General features: G+C 41.6%; 1 protein-coding gene across 1 annotated transcript in view; it reads left to right on the top strand.

The window, feature by feature from the left end:
• MAML2 (mastermind like transcriptional coactivator 2) overlaps nt 1-17,822 on the top strand; it is a 239,716-nt gene extending 221,894 nt beyond the window's left edge. The window contains exons 3-5 of the mRNA XM_034408854.3: nt 7,350-7,529; nt 10,204-10,315; nt 14,137-17,822. Of these exons, the coding sequence (XP_034264745.2) occupies nt 7,350-7,529; nt 10,204-10,315; nt 14,137-15,113 (1,269 nt within the window). The 3' untranslated portion in view covers nt 15,114-17,822. The remainder of the gene's footprint in view (nt 1-7,349; nt 7,530-10,203; nt 10,316-14,136) is intronic.
• The last annotated feature ends 321 nt before the right edge of the window (nt 17,823-18,143 follow it).

Below are 18,143 nucleotides of genomic sequence, written 5' to 3'. Positions count from 1 at the left end.
GGTGATGTCTCTGCTTTTTAGTATGCTGTCTAGCTTTGCCATTATTATATACACAAAAATGACAGTATACACAGCAAATGAGATATTATTATTATTATTATTATTATTATTATTATTATTATTATTATTATTATTATTATTATTATTAGTTAATCTTTAGTGAGATTCATAGCCTTTGAGGCTGGTTAATAGCTCAGCAGCTTGAGTCCCAACCAAGGACCTAGGAATTGTTAAGGTATTGTCGGAGGATGTAAGCTGTTCCGAGTGAGGTGGTTTTTTATTATTATTATTATTATTATTATTATTATTATTATTATTATTATTATTATTATTACTAATATTAATATTAATATTAATATTAGCTAAATTGTTGGATGGTAGCAGAGAGTTGTGGAGAGCTTTAACTCTTTCCTGTCACTTAGTAGTTTTCTTACTTTAGTAACCCATGTCTAATACACTTTCTATTTTATACCAAGTCCCCAAATTCCACTTGGAACCCTGCCCCCCTCCCATTTAGTTTTGGAGCACCAACTTTCTTATGTGTGATATGGTCCTTAACAGAATAACAGAGTTGGAAGGGACCTTGGAGGTCTTCTAGTCCAACTCCCTGTTCAAGCAGGAGACTGTTAAGATAATGATGATTTAAAGCTGACCAGCTGCTATAAGGCTATAAACTGAGATGATGATGAAATGAGAATGAGTAGGCAGGGTTACTGCCACTTTAAGAAGCTGTCTATATAAGGGAGACCATTAGAGGGCATCTCTCTCTCTCCTCGTATATCACTCTCTCTCTCCTTGTGTATCTGCATTGTAGTTCTCCATGTAGAGTTGAAGAAGACTGATTGCTTGTCTGGTATGTGCCTACCACGTGTATGTTGTATATAGAAGTCTTGTATATAAACCACTGTTTGTAAGACAAACCTCTGTGTACTGTATTTTGCTCCTGGGTTGTCTCAAAATAGTAGTCACGCTGTAAACACTCTGACAGAGACCTTATACTCTTTCAGACAAATGGTTGTCCAATCTCTTCTTTAAAACCACCAGTGATGGAGCACCCACAACTTCTGGAGGCAAGTCATTCCACTGATTAATTGTTTTACTGTCAGGAAATTTTTCCTTATTTCTAAGTTGGTTCTCTCCTTCATTAGTTCCCATCCATTGCTTCTTGTTCTGCCTTCGGGTGCTTTGGAGAAGCGGTTGACCCTCTCTTCTTTGTGGCAGCCTCGTAGATATTGAAAGACTGTTATCATGTCACCCCTAGCCCTTCTTTTCATTAAATTAGACATATCCAATTCCGGCAACTGTTCTTCGTATGTTTTAGCCTCCAGTCCTTGAGCCAACGGTACCTGCACACCTCAGCTGAAACTCCCAAACAGCGATCTTTGCCTGCTAAAATAATCCATGCCTGCTTTATGGTTTATCCCGATTCCCAATTCCAGGCATTTGTGACTTCTGCAAGAAACCAAGATAAATAGAACATGTTTTAACACAAAGGGGGTGGGGAAGAGGCATTTGACGCAAAGGCTAAAGAAACGGTTAAAATGTTCCAGGCGCTGTTGTTCTGAATTGTTTTCTCTCCGTACGAATGGCTCCCCAGCTGGGAAAGGGGGATAAATTGAGGTTAACTGCTCCAAGGCAATATGAGGATAGGATCTTATTGTCAGACCCTAAGCATGAAAAGAATGAGAAAGTTCTGACATGCATAGCTGTGGTTTGAGAGAATGAAAGGGGGGAGGTGGAAAAGAGGAATAATATTTCCAAATCTTTCCAGGGAGTACAATCAGCAACCTGTATTAAATCAGTCTTTTTTTTTAAAAAAAAAATCTATTTGCTGTAAGGTAGAAGGAGATAATTTTCTGACAGCCTAAGAAAAAATGAAAAACAATTATAAAGTACATTTTCTTTGGCCTCCCCGGAAGAATTTATACATAGCAAGAATGGCAAAGAGGTTTGTCAGTTGCGCACGGACGCATGGGCATGCACACCTACACACTCTCAAGAACCACGGCTCTCATATTTTCCTCTTTGCGTCAATCCGTATAAAATATTTTACACCCAACAGAAGAGAGCAGTGTTTGTCAACCTTGGCAACTTCGAGATGTGTGGACTTCAATTCCCAGGATTCTCCAGCCAGCATCTAAAATTCACTTGAGGCTGAGAAACACTGTCCTATAGGATTCCAACATCTGTGCTTGGAGACATTATATGGACATATTTAAGAAGACTGCCCTGTCTGATCACCCATGAGCACTCATAGCCCAGACAGGAAATACTCCAGACTGGCTCAGCAGGAGACTACATTGAGCACATGAAGAAACAAATTAGACACAAATCACTATCGGCCTTTGTTCATGTTTAAAAAAAACTTTGATTATTGGGTAAGTTGAAGTTGCCGCAAGACCACAGGAGCTGATCAGTGGCCCAAGAGAGAATCTGCCCTCCCTGCAATGTGGTTTCAAGAAACATAGGGAAAAGGGCTTTTTCTGACCCATAGAACTGTTGAAAATCTTTGGATTAAAGAGGTAGAGACCAGGGGTGCTATTGAGCAGGTTCTGACAGGTTCTGGAGAACCGGTAGCGGAAATTTTGAGTAGTTCGGAGAACCGGCAAATACCATCTCTGGCTGGCCCCAGAGAATGGTGGGAATGGAGATTTTGTAATATCCTTCCCCCAGGAGTGGGGAGGGGAATGAGGATTTTACAATATCCTTCCCCTGGAGTGGGGGGGCGAATGGAGATTTTGCAGTATCCTTCCCCTACCATGCCCACCAAGCCACGCCCACAGAACCGGTAGTTTAAAAATTTGAATTCCACCACTGGTAGAGACCTCCTTTGTCGATATGTAGCTAAGGGCCATCATGGGGTTTATTTGCTTTTGTTTATTTTGTTTGTCAAACATGTACAAGACAGCGGGTATAGGTATAAACATAAACATAAACAAAGGAAGTAAGTACAGGTAAATGGGGACAGTAAGACAAGGACGATAGGCACGCTGGTGCGCTTATGCACGGACCTCTTAGGAATGGGGTGAGGTCCATGGTAGACAGGTTAAGGTTGAAGCTGTGGGGGTTTGAAGCTGTAACAACGGAGTCAGGTAGAGCATTCCAGGCGTTGACCACTCTGTTGCTGAAGTCGTATTTTCTGCAATCGAGTTTGGAGCGGTTTACCTTGAGTTTGTATCGATTGTTTGCCCGTGTATTATTGTGGTTGAAGCTGAAGAAGTCGTTGATAGGTAAGACGTTGTAGCAGACAATTTTGTGTACTATGCTTAGATCGGACCGCAGGCGGCACAGTTCCAGATTATCCAAGCCCAGAATTTCAAGTCTGGGTTATCCATGTAATCTTTTCAATGCTCCTTTTCCATCTATGTAATCCCCAAACTGGAACACTTATTAGAACTTCTTTAAAGTTATTTGAAAGAGAAAGCTAGCCAAGGAAAGTGTTGGTTTGTTAGATAATGTAGGAAAAGAATCTTGAATGAAGAGAAGGAGACCTGGAAAAAATGGCATGAATTCTGGTCATCTGTCTTTATTACAGAAATTACAAGACAGATGAGCCTGCTCTGACTTTTCAGGGAAGAAATCTGAACTAAAGCAAATTGACTGAGGTAACAAAAGAAGATGTAGGACATCTTGAAAGTTGGTAACAAATCACGGAGTCCCAAAGACATCCGCAGAGGGTTATTAAAACACAGAAATGTGAAATGCGATCTTCAGGTCAATCTTTTTAACCTGTCCTCACCCCACCCCCTTAAAGATAGCCAATGAGACATCAATATTTTAAAAAGAGAGATCAGGGAAATTATAGGCCACTCAGCATAATGTCTGTTCCAGGGGAATTGGCAGAAAACATTTGTTTTAAAGGCATATAAAGGAACAGGTTTCACTGAAGGAAAATCAGTGTGAATTCCGCAAAGGCAAATCCTGCCTCCCCAATCTTGTAGACTTCTGAGGAATGTCAAAAATGTGTAGATGGAGGTGCCCCTATCCACACGGGATGTGTAGATTTTCAAAAGTATTTGACCACATTCCTCGTCAGATGTTACTGAGTAAAATTGGCAGCCACAGGATAAGAAGACCTGTGGTTTTAGGGATTGCCAACTTTGTTTTAATTGGTTCAAAACCAAAAAAAATAGGAATAAATGAGAAATTTTCTTAATGGAAAAATATAACAAATATAGTTTTTCAAGAATCTGCTTTGATTCTAATGCTTCCTAACTTGTTTATAATTGACGTTTGTGACGTAGGGGAATGCAGTAAGCTGGCCATGTTTGCAAATAACACTAAACATCTGGTTGCTTAATCACGTTCTGAATTTTTACCTATCTGTGAGAAATATAGAGAGCTGACCGTTATACTTTAGTTATTAGTATTTATTTATTTTATTTATTTTATTTGTTGAGTACGTATTAGATAATATATATAAGCATGAATTGAATACATAAAATGAATACAATTAAAGGGAACATTAGGACAGGGACAGTAGGCACGCTGGTGCTTTTATGCATGCCCCTTAAAGATCTCTTAGGAATGGGGTGAGGTCAACAGTAGACAGTCTAAGGTTAAAATTTTGGGGATTTTGGGATGAAACCACAGAGTCTGGTAGTGCATTCCAGGCATTGACCACTCTGTTGCTGAAGTCATATTTTCTGCAATCAAGTTTGGAGCAGTTCACTTTAAGTTTGTATCTATTGTGTGTTCGTGTATTGTTGTGGTTGAAGCTGAAGTAGTCATTGACATAGAGAGAGGACTGTGAACATCTCAATGTCTTGTTCTGAGGAACACTTCACAATGATGTTAGGGTTAGAGTTAGAATTAGGTTGGCTTGTTGATCTGCTATAGACCGAAAGTGGTGTTAATATCACTGGGGAAGATGGATGGATGGATGGATGGATGGATGGATGGATGGATGGATGGATGGATGGATGAGATCTTCCTTTTACTTTAAGTGCTCTGTCTTCAGATGACATAAATCAAATAATAAATATAGACTTTCTTAACTATAGTGGTGAGAATGTCCACCTAGTCCATATTTTGACATAGTTTAAGCCACAGATGTCAAACGCGCCCCGTCATGTTGCCATCACATGATGTATCACAATGTTTTCTCCCTTCGCAGAGATGGGTTGGGCGTGGCCTGCACATGACGCACCCGGCCTGCAGGCCGCCAGTTTGTCACCCCTGCTTTAAACAAACAATTAAGATTGTTTTGAGTTTGGCTGATGTTAAAAAAAAGCTAAACAGGATTGTAAATGGTTAGTATTTGATTAGAAATCCAACTAGGTCGTCTCAGCACAGTACACTAGGCTGAAAAGTTGGGAGGGGGGGAAATCCCAGGTGGTGGCCGTGTCAAGCCATTTGTGTATTGTTGCCAAGAAAACTATGGTTATGTCCATGTAGTTGTCAAGGGTTGGACTCAGAGGAAATGTCTGTGGAGATTCTCAATCATCCAGGTCATGGTTGCCTTAAAGGCAGTAGTGGGTTGCCCCTGGTTCGCACCGGTTCTATAGAACAGGTAGTAAAACTGGTAGGAGGCTCCGCCCATCGACCCTGATGTCATCAAAACGCTTCTGCGCATGCGGGCGCGGCCCTGTTGCGAACCGGTAGTAAAGGTAAGTAGAACCCACCCCTGCTTAAAGGTGCTTTTTTCAAAAGGCAACTGGACTTTCTTAGTGTTTTCTTTGAAGTGAAAGCCTCCAAAGAAAAACACCAAGAAAAAGACCTGTTGCCTTTTAGGATAAAAAAAGCACCTCTGAGACTCAGAGGAAACTTTACCTTACCTTCTCCAACTGCTCTTTGGGTCTTTGTGAAAAGGCTTTTTAAGCCCTTGACTGCACCGTTTTATTGGTGATTTGCTCCCAGATTATATTGCTTTGTTTTACATTCTCATAAGCTGCCCTAATTAGCTTTTTGACAGAAGAATTGAGCAATAATGCTTACCCACACATAAAATAAATAATGAGTGACCGGAATTCAGAAAGAGCAATGGGCAGGAACTAAATTATAACTTCCTGGGTGAGCGGATAGTTTAATCTGAAACTCTGGTCTTGGCAGTTTCTTACAATTTGATGGGGATGTGGAAATTCCTAGCCACAGTTTACATCAGGTTAAATACATCCTCCAGTCCTTGCTTTTTGTTTCTTGGCCACAATGGTGTGTAAAAAAGATAGAAGCCAGCCATTCTGATTTCACACAGAGGGAGCCATATGTCCCTACAATTTCTGATTCTTTTTTTTCCAACCTTCATTATGCAAATAAATAGAACCAAAGAGAAGACAGTGCCTTTTACCTAGTAGGAAGATAGAAAGCTTAAATACTCTATATGAAAACAACATTTGAAGAAGACGTTGTATATCAGAGATGCATTGGCTCTGTAAATAAGAGATGGGTCACCCATTGCAATTTGTGCAAAGGTTTTTTTCCCCCCATTTCCTTACTGTGGCGGGTTGCCCAAATTTTCATGTGCCTAATTTACTTCGAATGAGTATAAATGATTTATTGACCGACCAACCAATCGACCGATTGATTGAGTGGGGTTTTTTTTTTCAGCTTGAGCTTTTCAAAGCAGTATTTAATATAACAAAATATGTGATCAACAAACCTGCATGTGGAAGAAAATATGTCCTGAGGTAAAATAAGAAAAATATCTACCTTAGGTCCAACTCTGTTATTCTATTCTGTTCTGTTCTGTTCTGTTCTGTTCTATGATCAGATGACCTGTCCTATTCTATTCTATTCTATTCTATTCTATTCTATTCTATTCTATTCTATTCTATTCTATTCTATTCTATTCTATTCTATTCTATTCTATTGAATCTGCTGGATTTCACCCCTGGTGCAGATGTAGTTGGTGTTCCGTTATCATACTACTAGCTACTATGACAGTATAGTTCCTCATAGTTCCCAGGACAATTCATTCGACTGCCAGCAGTTCGATCCTGACCATCTCAAGGTGATCGAATCTCACCAGGCTCAAGGTCAACTCAGCCTTCCACCCGTCCAAGGTTAGGAAAATGAGGACCCAGATTGTTGGGGGCAATAGGCTGACTCCGTAAACCGCTTAGAGACGGCTGTAAAGCACTGTGAAGCAGAATATAAGTTTAAATGCTATTGTTATTTCTTTGAGCTTCAAGATTTTCAGTTCACATGCAACGATAGGCACTTTTTTTTTTTCAAACTATGCTTTGGTCAAGTTCCTCCAGTAGACACCACAGCGTATAACAGAAGGATCTTGGTTTTCATCACCTTCCAAGAAGATAGGAAAGGTGATGCTCCCTTTTCCATTTTTGCTTGTGTGCACCTTTGCATCTCTTTTGACTCATCCCATCTTTCCTTTTTTTTTTCTTTTCCAGAATCAACATACCGTCTTGAGTCAAAGTGGAGGCACCAACCCAGGATCTGCCTCGTGCACAAATGCAAACACTGGAACCAACTACATCAACTCATCGCCACAAGCATTGCTGAATCAGCAGCTGAAACAACAGTTCCTCCTTCAGCAGCAGCAGCAGCAGCACCAAATACTAACCGAAGCAGTAAATATCCCAGTTTTCTATTTTAGCTCTATATACCCGTGTTTCCCCGAAAATAAGACCCAGTCTTATTTTCTTTTGGGCCCCCAAAATAAGCACCACGTCTTATTTTCAGGGGATGTCTTACCCACTTTCCTTAGGACCACTGCAGCCAGGCCTCCTACTCCCCGACACTTGTCGCACCGCAGCCCCATTTCTTCTGTGGCCGCTCACGGCCAGGCATCACATGGTGCATTGCGCTGGTGCCGCCGCTTACAGCAGGACGCTGTGTGGCTAGTTGTGCTGCTGCCGCTGCTTACAGCAGGAGGCTGCATGGCTTGTTGCGCCCGTGCCGTTGGTCACGACTGGAGGCTATTTGGCGTGTTGTGGCATTGGGCACGAAAGCGGCAGCACTGGGGTGACATGCCATGCCGCCTCCTGCCACGAGTGGCAACACCGGTGTGACACGGCACGTGGCATCCTGTTGCAAGCGGCAGCATTGGTTCTGACAGTTGCACATATCCCCTCATTAAACATATTTTGGGCACTTGGCAACTGCCTCACTTTTGCGACTGGTTGTTGCCTTCCACGGTCACATGACTGAGATTTATGACATTGTAGCACAGTGGTTAGAATACATTATTGCAGGCTAATTCACTGCTCACTGCCAGGAGTTCGATTCTGACCAGCTCAAGGTTGACTCAGCCTCCCATCCTATCAAGGTCGGTAAAATGAGGACCCAGATTGCTTGGGGCAAGATGCTGACTCTGTAAACCGCTTAGAGAGGGCTATAAAGCACCGTGAAGCAGTATATAGATCTAAGTGCTAGTGCTATTTTTTTCAGGTTTCCGGAAAAAACACTCATAGTAATAAATTGCTTTGCTTAAAGATCACTGCCAAAAAGTCATAAAATCAGGTCTGGACAAATGGGTGCCTTGACTTATGACCATCATGGCTTATGATAGAAATTCCTGGCTGCATTACGATCATATGTTGAGGACTACCTATAATAATATTAGAGCAGGACTTCAGTGTAGAAGTCAACAATGATATGATTGCAGACAAGGGTGGGAAATTTGTATTTTCATCCAAAAGGACAGCAGGTTACAGAGCTCTGTAACCTGCTGTTCTCGGGGATGAAAATACGAATTTCCCACCCTTGTCTGCAATCATATCATTATTAATACGGAGTTGAAACAGTGCAGCAAGTACCATTTCCTTTTTAGCATAGGCAGCTGACAAAAAAGGATCTCTCTCTCTCTCTCTCTCTCTCTCTCTCTGTCACACACACACACACACACTTCAGGCAAAATTTGGTGTGCTTTCCAGAACTGCCCAGTTGGACTGGAAATGCTTTTCTTCTGCAGGAAAAGTAAGGCATGAGAAAGACATTATTATTCCATCCAGATCATTTAAGTCACCTGCATTAATTTATAGCCTTTTCTTAGAACTACCAGATATATCGTCCCAAAGGTGTTTTTTTTCAAGAGGCAACTGGACTTTCTGGTTTTTCTTTGAAGACGTTTCACTTCTCGTCCAAGGAGCTTCTTCAGCTCTGATTGAATGGTGGGGAATGGAAGGATTTATACTCCTTGCAGACAGCTGGTCATTTGCATTCTTTATTGCATTCTGACCAGCTGCCTACAAGGAATATAAATCCTTCCATTCCCCACCATCCAGTCAGAGCTGAAGAAGCTCCTTGGACGAGAAGCGAAACGTCTTCAAAGAAAAACCAGAAAGTCCAGTTGCCTCTTGAAAAAAAGCACCTTTGGGACAACCATGGCCTGGATGACCGAGATTCTCCATAGATATCAGATATGTCCCAGCAACAGTTCCTCTTAATATTTGTTCTCATCCTAAACAATATACAAATATTTCATTGGATCTGTGGGGTCTCCATATTTCATAACCTGAAATTACAGTTATCTCTACCAGCTTCCCCAGCCTGTTGTGCTACATTGTTGAGAATTTAGTTTCCAAAATTAATTCCAAACTCTCTGAGGGACATCAAGCTGGAAAAGTTTGTTCTAACAAAAATATCCTACAGCTCCCCACCCGCTTCTCCTCTGTTTTATCAATAGAGTAGGATATCCTTTGAGAATCTCTATATATAAAAGCCAAGTACCACTCACTCATCACGAAATCTCCAGTACTGTAAAGCCTACAAACTTGAAATTTGGCACGTATGTTCCTCTTGGCTTCTAGGTGCTCGCTAAGAAAGGATTTTTCGAAATGACCATCAGAACATTAGTATTTCATATACAGTATTATATTCACATGCTCTGGTGCTAAGGAACGAGACATTCTATTCCCCGCCCCACCTGAAAAGAACTCTGTTCCAACTGCCAGTTGCCTTATATTAACATGCTCTGCTGCTACCCCTTTGCTAAATCGGGCATGGGCGTGGCCAGCGCATCACTCATCTGGCCTGTGGGCTGGGAAATTTCATTACCCCCTCCCCCTCCCCCTCTGTTCCAACTGCCAGTTGCCTTATATTAACATGCTCTGCTGCTACGGAGGTGCACATTCTACATTCAGTTTTAGGCTTTAAGTGTCAATTTATCAAGCCTGATCACATAGTTTCGTAGCGAAGCACGTGTGTTCAGCTAGTGTATGTATATGCTGTCAGGTGATTCTGTTCAAACCTTCAGAATAATAAATAAATAGCAATGCTTTTCTCTTTTTCTCCCTCCTGTAGGAGAAAGCAACCCCTCAAGATCAACTGAATAGACACCTTACAAGACCACCACCAGATTATAAGGACCAAAGAAGGGGACAAGTCAATGTGCAGCAAACACACCAATATTCTGGTAAGCATGCACATAAAAGCAAACAAGCCACCTTCAGACAAAGATTTGACTCATTTTGAGTGTGGGACAGGTGGCTCTTTCCTCCTGAGCATCGCTTTAGGGCTTCCTTCTACCCAAGTTTTATGTGAGAGTTTCTTCTGTTTTCTTCCTGTTTTCTCATCTCCCTGGTCTCTCAAACTTCCTTCCTCCTAAACTTTCCTTTGCTTTCATCCATTGGAAACACAAACGTCCCCTTTGTCCCTTACATCTTTCCCGAGGCCTTTTCCCTACCCCAAACAAACCAGCATTCAGTTTCCTTCACAGAAGCTACATTGATTTTCGGGAACCCTCCACTGACCTTTCCCCTCCACTGCTGCAGTATCCGTGAACATTGTACAGCATTGGTGCAGTTGCACCAACAGCTTAAAAGTCGATTCACGATTTAGAGCCCACCACATCTACTATCAGTTTAATCAGAGGATGTCTAAAGATAGTAATTCTGTTGGAATTTGCCTGGTGGCTGGATAAATTGAGGGCTTTCCAAAAAAAAAAATGAAGAGCAGTTCTAACATGTGATGAGTCGTCTGATGATTCAAACATTCTTCAGGGATCCTCAACTTTCAAACATTTAAAATATACTTGGTGAAGATCTAAACTGAGTCTCATGTTTCTTAGGTTTCTGAATAAGTTTAAAAAAGGCTGATTTGGCTAACAGAGCCTGACTGTCTCATATTCTACTTTCAGGCACTGCATTTAAGGCATAAACCTTGATGCAAGCGTAAATGAATCAGAAGAATATTCATAAACTCGAATTCATTAGAGAGTATTTTCCCCGAAAATAAGACCCAGTCTTATTTTCTTTTGGGCCCCCCAAATAAGCACCAGATCTTATTTTCAGGAGATGTCTTAGCCGCTGGTGCCGTCACTCATGGAAGGAGGCTGCGTGGCTTGTTGCGCCAGTGCCGTTGCTCACGACAGGAGGCCATGTGGCATGTTGTGGCAGTGCGCGCGAAAGCGGCAGCACCAGCGTGACATGCCAATGCGGCCTCCTGCCATGAGTGGCGGCACCGGTGTGACACGGCACGTGGCATCCTGCCACAAGAGGCAGCACTGGCGCGATGCACCTCGTGGCATCCGGCCACGAAATAAGGACAAGTGAAATAGATAGAAAGACTTTGCTGTTCCCATTTTACTTACTCACAATTGTGTGAGGATCGTCTTTACGTCATCACTCCAAAGATACGAACTTTTCCTCGCTTCCTAGGTTGGCATTAAATCCCAAGGTTAAATCCCAAGGGCAGGGGTCCTCCCATGGTCTTTTTAGTACGAATCACCAGGGAGATGTTTGGAAATGTCTTCAAGGAAAGATATTTGGAGATATCTAACAGAATAAAAGACATTGATGGGATCTTAGATGTCTTCTAGTCCAACCTCCTCCTCAAGCAGGAAATCTTATACCATTTCAGACAAATGGTTGTCCAATCTCTTTTTAAAAACCTCCACTCACAACTTCTGGAAGCAAGTCATTCCACTGATTAATAGTTCTAATTGTCAGGAAGTTTTTCCTTAGCTCTATCTAGGTTGTTTCTCTCCTTGATTAGTTTCCATCCATTGCTTCTTGTCCTGCCTTCAGGTGTTTTGGAGAATAGTTTGACTCTCTCCTCTTTGTGGCAGCCCCTGATATATTGAAACACTGCTATCATGTCACCCTTAGTCCTTATTTTCATGGACATACCTAATTCCTGCCACTGTTCTTGGTATCTTTTACTCTCCAGTCCCCTAATCATCTTTGTTGCTCTTCTCTGTACTCTTTCTAGAGTCTCAACATCTTTTTTTTATATTATGGAGACCAAAACTGGGTGTAATATTCTGAATCTCCCTAACCTTTCTGTCTGTACATTTGATGGAGAATGCTCATACATTTATTTATTTATTTATTTATTTATTTATTTATTTATTTATTTATTTATTTATTTATTTATTTATTTATTTATTTTATTAGGCTTATATGCCGCCCTATCTCCAACGGACACAGGGCGGCTCACAACAATAAAAACTACAATAATCCATTATACAAAGTTAAAATGCCTAATTAAATCAGATAAAGCTAAAAAACCTGTATAAAACCCCATCAGTTCAGGCCGGGGAACTCGAATACCACCTTTAGAGCGCTCCATGGCTTAGGGCCTGGTTATTTACAGGACGGCCTGCTGCCGCAAATGGCTTCCCACCGGCCGGTACACTCTCACAGAGAGGGACTCCTCCGGGTGCCGTCGGCCAAACAATGTCGGTTGGCAGCCCCCAGGGGGAGAGCCTTCTCTGTGGGGGCACCTACTATCTGGAACGAGCTCCCCCCGGAGATACGGAGGAGCCCAGATCTACGCACCTTCTGCCGCGCTCTCAAGACCTTTTTATTTCACCAGGCTGGTCTGGCCTAACCTCTCCCATTCTCTTTTTAATGTAAATTTTAATTTGTTCTTAACCTGGGGTTTTAAATTAGTCTTGGGCTAAATTGATTTAATTCGATTTTACTTCTGCTCTTAAATTTTTGTATTCTATGTGTTTTATCTTGTGCCTGTTCACCGCCCTGAGTCCTTCGGGAGTAGGGCGGTATACAAATTAAATAAAATGAAAAATGAAAATGAAATGAAATGAATAACATTTGAAAGACTGTCCAGCATTTTTCTAAAAGGTGCTGTGCACTGTGGCATTTACCTTATGGCTCATTAAATACGTTTGTCCTCTGATCTGGAGGTAGTTTCAGTGATCCTCCTACTGCTACTCTTCATGAAACAGAATTAAAGATTACCCAGCTGGTCTCAAAATTGACTTTCAGAGAGCAGACACTTCTCTCTCTTCATGATGGACTGTCAGTCCTGGTCATTAATCAGAAATTGACACATTCTGCAGTACCACTCAGGTTTTGTTTTGTTTTTTTGATATCTGAGGTCTGGTTATGTTCTCCACTGAAGACTAATTGGAATGAAATTTCTGTCCATCTGGTATAAATTAGACCAGAAAAGGGTGATGGGGGGGAGAATGAAGAAGCTAAAAATAGCGAGTAATTCAGAGAAAAAAGGAAACTTTGTCTTGGGAATAAGAGAGAGAACCATTGTCCCCAACCACTGCACCCTCTGAAGCAATTTCGGCTGTTACAAAAGAATATAGTATGTTGGCCATCTGTGTCTGAATCAACATGTTCCATCTTGGCTAATCTAGAAAATGCCTTAGTTGCCTGAATCTTTTTGTTGCAACAGATAAATGTTATGTGTCCTGAACATCTGCTTCGTTTCAATGATCTTTGGTGTACAAATTCACCACCGGTTGCACGACTTAATTGCTAATGGCACTAGCATTTAGACTTACATATCGCTTCACAGTGCTTTACAGCCCTCTCTAAGCGGTTTACAGAGTCTACCTATTGCCCCCAACAATCTGGGTCCTCATTTTTACTGACCTCGGAAGGATGGAAGGCTGACTCGACCTTGAGCCTGGTGAGATTCGATCTGCCAAACTGCTGGCAGCCGGTGATCAGCAGAAGTACCCTGGAGTAGTGCACTTTAACCACTGTGCCACCGCAGCTCTCTCTAATAACGTGTAATACAGGCAGGTCTCTGATAAGAAACTCCAGGGTTTCTTTCACATTGTCCCAAAGGTGCTTTTTCAGGAGGCAACTGGACTTTCTTGTTTTTTTTCTTTGAAGATGTTTCACTTCTTGTCCAAGAAGCTTATTCAGCTCTGACTGGATGGTGGGGAATGGAAGTAACTGGTCCTATTGGGTACTTTGGTTTCTGAGTCTTGTTTATGCCTGGTGATGGATTATGTCTTTGTTCTTCTCCTAGGTGGATCGCCGGCTGTGAGCATCAACTCCAACCTATGTTTCTCCAATCCCATTTCCACTCCTAACATTTTGCCACAGCAATCAAATCTCTTGTCCACGACTCACGGCACCAGAATGCCTTCTCTTCCAGCAGGCCACCATGTCAGCTGCTACGGAAACATTCCCTGCAGTCAACCCAATGCGTATAATGTGGCACCATCCGGAGTAAGCCAAGTTGCACAGCATAGAAATCTAAACCCAATTGTAACCGCTCAAAACAACCCCGCAGCGTCTCGGCCAGCACCAGCTGGGCAAGGCAATAACATGCCGACCTTTGACAATGGCTTGGGAGTTAACTCCCAGCAAGGGAAGCTCAGCTTGAACCAGGGAACTTCAGCACAAAGGCCTTCAAACGTGATGGTCAGTTCAAACGCTGCAGCTCAGAACTGGGTTTCTTCAGAAGCAGGATCGAAGCAACAGGAAACGCAGAGGGCTTCAGGATCCACATTCTCACCTGGAAGCTCCTATCCAAATCAGCCACTACAGCGCACAAGTGCCCTTCAGCAGTTCCCTCAGCGGGCCATGGTGCCCCCTAACCAACTGAGCGCCCTCCAGATGAGAAACCCTACGAGCCAAATGAACCAAAGCCTAAATGGACAAGTGGGGGGGCCACCCAAACCCCAGAGTGCAATGCCTACTCAGTTGCAGGCAGAGGTTGTGGCCCACTTAAATCCACCCAGGGTGGGGATGACACAACCCCACCCCTTGTCATCGAACCAGTTCTCATCGAGTGCTACCCAAATGTCCACCAGGGCTTTTCAAGGAACAGATCCCTCCAATGATCTGGCGTTTGATTTTCTGAACCAGCAAGCGGATAACATTGGGCCCGCCCTCAATAGCGACCCAGACTTCATTGATTCTTTGTTGAAAACGGAACCTAGTAATGATGATTGGATGAAAGACATCAACCTTGATGAGATATTGGGAGGCCATTCCTGAGGCCGCTAACAGTGATGAACTCCCAGTGTTTTTTTAAGAGTGAAAAGTCAGGATACCAGTCCTCGGTTTGTAAAAGACAAAAGGTTAGGGGAGGAGGGGAGGGGAGCAAAACAGTGGGTTGCTGGATCCAACCTTAAAAATATATTAATGCAACCATGCTTAAACATAGCTTGTCCCATTATCAAGTATGCTAAAGAGGGTGAAGTCTGGATCTGCAGCTTCCATACACGGTGATTCTGAATGATGAAGGAACTTGGAGAAATGGTTGCTCATCATCTAAACAAATCCTAAATATGTAAGCTAATATTTGCATCTATTACACAAAGGAGAGACCAAGGAATATGCACTGCATTGAAATTATACCGCTGACATCCACTAATGATTCTCATGTGTATTCGTGTGTGTGTGTACAAATAGAAATCTGGCTGGGAAAAATAAGCAGAAAACAAAAAACAACAACAACACCCAACTCAGAAAGCTTAGCAAAAGTCTTCCCTAACATTGCACATTCTAATAGGTTTTATTAGAATCCCTATCGCTTTCATTGAGTGGCAATGAAACATTGCATTGTGAGAACTGTCATTCAGAACATCTGAAGCACATCAGATTTAGGGATGCAGGTTAACACTTCATAGAGGGAATCCGTGTGCCATGAAAGATAAGTTTATTGATAGAACCCATATATATGCATATCAAACATCCCAGGGTCCATAAGCTATTTAGTGTGGGATGAAAAAGAGCGATCCCACAATTCAGAAGATCCATGGCGCACATGGCAGCTTCCTAAATCTCTAGAGTTCCTAATATGTCTTAAAACAGCAATTTTCTGCCCACTTTCCTGGAAATAAATCTACATCATTAGGTGGGATAATTCAGATAGTTTGCCCCATAAGTGGCTTCCTACCCACTTTCTTTCTAATACCCCTCCTTATGGGAGAATCTGCAGAGTATGGAGTACCAAATTCAAGAGAATTAGAAACTTTCTATTCAAGATCTGTCTTGAAGTTTCAAATAGAAATAACCAGCTTGGCCAGCCTGTTACAATTTCATAAGCTTCCTTCTTCTCTCTATGGCTTTCACATCTCCTAGTGGGTTTTTTTTTTCTTTTCTTCCCTTCTCTTCTCTTTATCCTTTTAATTAGATATTGGAGACAGGATTGAATTTTGGATGCTAATGGAATCCCTGTGTCCCAGAATGCAGATTATTATCAAGATGATCCAGGTTTATCTTACACGTCAGTAACATATTATGAATAAGAATGAGGATCCGTGAGGCAGGGATTCCTGCAAACCTCATGCATATAGGCTCAAAGGATATCGAATGGTAGTTCCGTCAAACATGGTTTAATTATTTGAGCACACATTGCAACCAGCCAGTCAGCATTCTTAAGATAGCAATTTAAACAGTTCATTGTTCAAATTCAAGTTCAATTTGTTTGTTTTTTTAAAATATATATTCCTGTTCGTTCATAAACAGCACAATATTAAGTGAGGTTTAAGTTCTTCCCTTGGATTTTCATGACAGTGGCAAGCAGAGGTAATACATTCTGGAATGGAAGGCGGTGCTTTACTTGTCATTGACAATGAGCTGTGGTGGCGCAGTGGTTACAGTGCAGTACTGCAGGCTACTTCTGCTGACTGCCGCCTGCCTGCAATTTGGCATTTCGAATCTCACCAGGTTCAAGGTTGACTAATCCTTCCGAGGTGGGTAAAATGAGGATCCAAATTGTTGGGGGTAATATGCTAACTCTGTAAACCACTTAGAGAGGGCTGTAAAAGCACTGTAAAGCAGTATATAAGTCTAAGTGTTATTGCTATTGCTATCTTGGATTCTCTACATTGCCCTGTACATAATTCACTCAGGACACTGTTAGGAATCTACAGGCGTCCCGATCTTATACTCTCCGGGTAGATCGAGTCTTCTACAACACTTTCTACCCAACATATTTGCAACGACAATTTTGCAAATTTCAGTCCTAATATATCTGAAGCATACCATTGTGGGAAAACTGAAATAATGAGCAGCTTGCAGTTCTGATGAGGTGAGAAACGAAGGTTGGTCACCTAAGGATTTCAGATGCTGTTCCTGGCTATTGGATCTATAAAATCTTACAATTCCCGATTACCTGCAGTTCCATAAACCAAAGCTGTAAAAGAGACCTATCGTTGTGCAACCTCTGTTTATTTTAAAATTCCAGGCCTTTGAACACTTAACCCTAGGTTGCACCTTTGTGACCCAACGCTGAAAAAAAGCTGGGAATATTTTGATTTTAAAACAAGAAGAAGGAAAAAAAAACAAAAACGCCTGCATCTTGTTATCACCATGTATCTTCTTTTTACCGTTACAGTTAAATGCACTACGCTTTTATCTTTTGCATTATTGGATCAGGAGTTCTTTTCAGTATTGGGCTTGTAAATATAGAGAAAAGTTTTTGTAAACTTTTGTACAAAAATGTAATATTTTGGTAGGAATACTAAAATCATATTCTTTGGGTTATATTTATACACATGTGGAATAAAAATGTAATGTCCGAACTTTGTATTTTATACTGCAAAGGAGATAAAAAGAAATTCGTATTTGAATATACAATGTATGGGGCAAGGGGAAATGTATGATACGATTAATTTTTTCCATCCTGAGATTTATGCAGCAGCTTATATAAGAGGAAACCGGAAGAGAAGTTTGAATAAAATTATTGAGGATCCTAAATTGATGGCTTTGTCCTAAAATCTGAAACTTGGTTTCATATAATTAGTTGTCGTTGTTAGTTGCGAAGTCATGTCCGACCCATTACAACCCCATGGACAACTTTCCTCCAGGGCTACCTGTCTTCTACCATCCCCGGAGACCATTTAAGCTCAATATAATTAGTTATGTCATGTTAACTAAGGATATTGGCTGCTGAATTCCATCTCCAGGTTGAAGGCAGCTTTTTAGAAGAAGCATCAGCTCTCTTAAATCTAAAAAAGTCATCGTTCCAAATGTGCTTTGCACCTTATTTTACATGCTGAGCCCGGTTTGGGGAATAGA

This window comes from Pantherophis guttatus, chromosome 5 (assembly GCF_059756535.1).
Source record: "Pantherophis guttatus breed Tessera chromosome 5, ASM5975653v1, whole genome shotgun sequence".
NCBI lineage: Eukaryota > Metazoa > Chordata > Lepidosauria > Squamata > Colubridae > Pantherophis > Pantherophis guttatus.
This window is presented reverse-complemented; position numbering and strand designations above follow the sequence as displayed.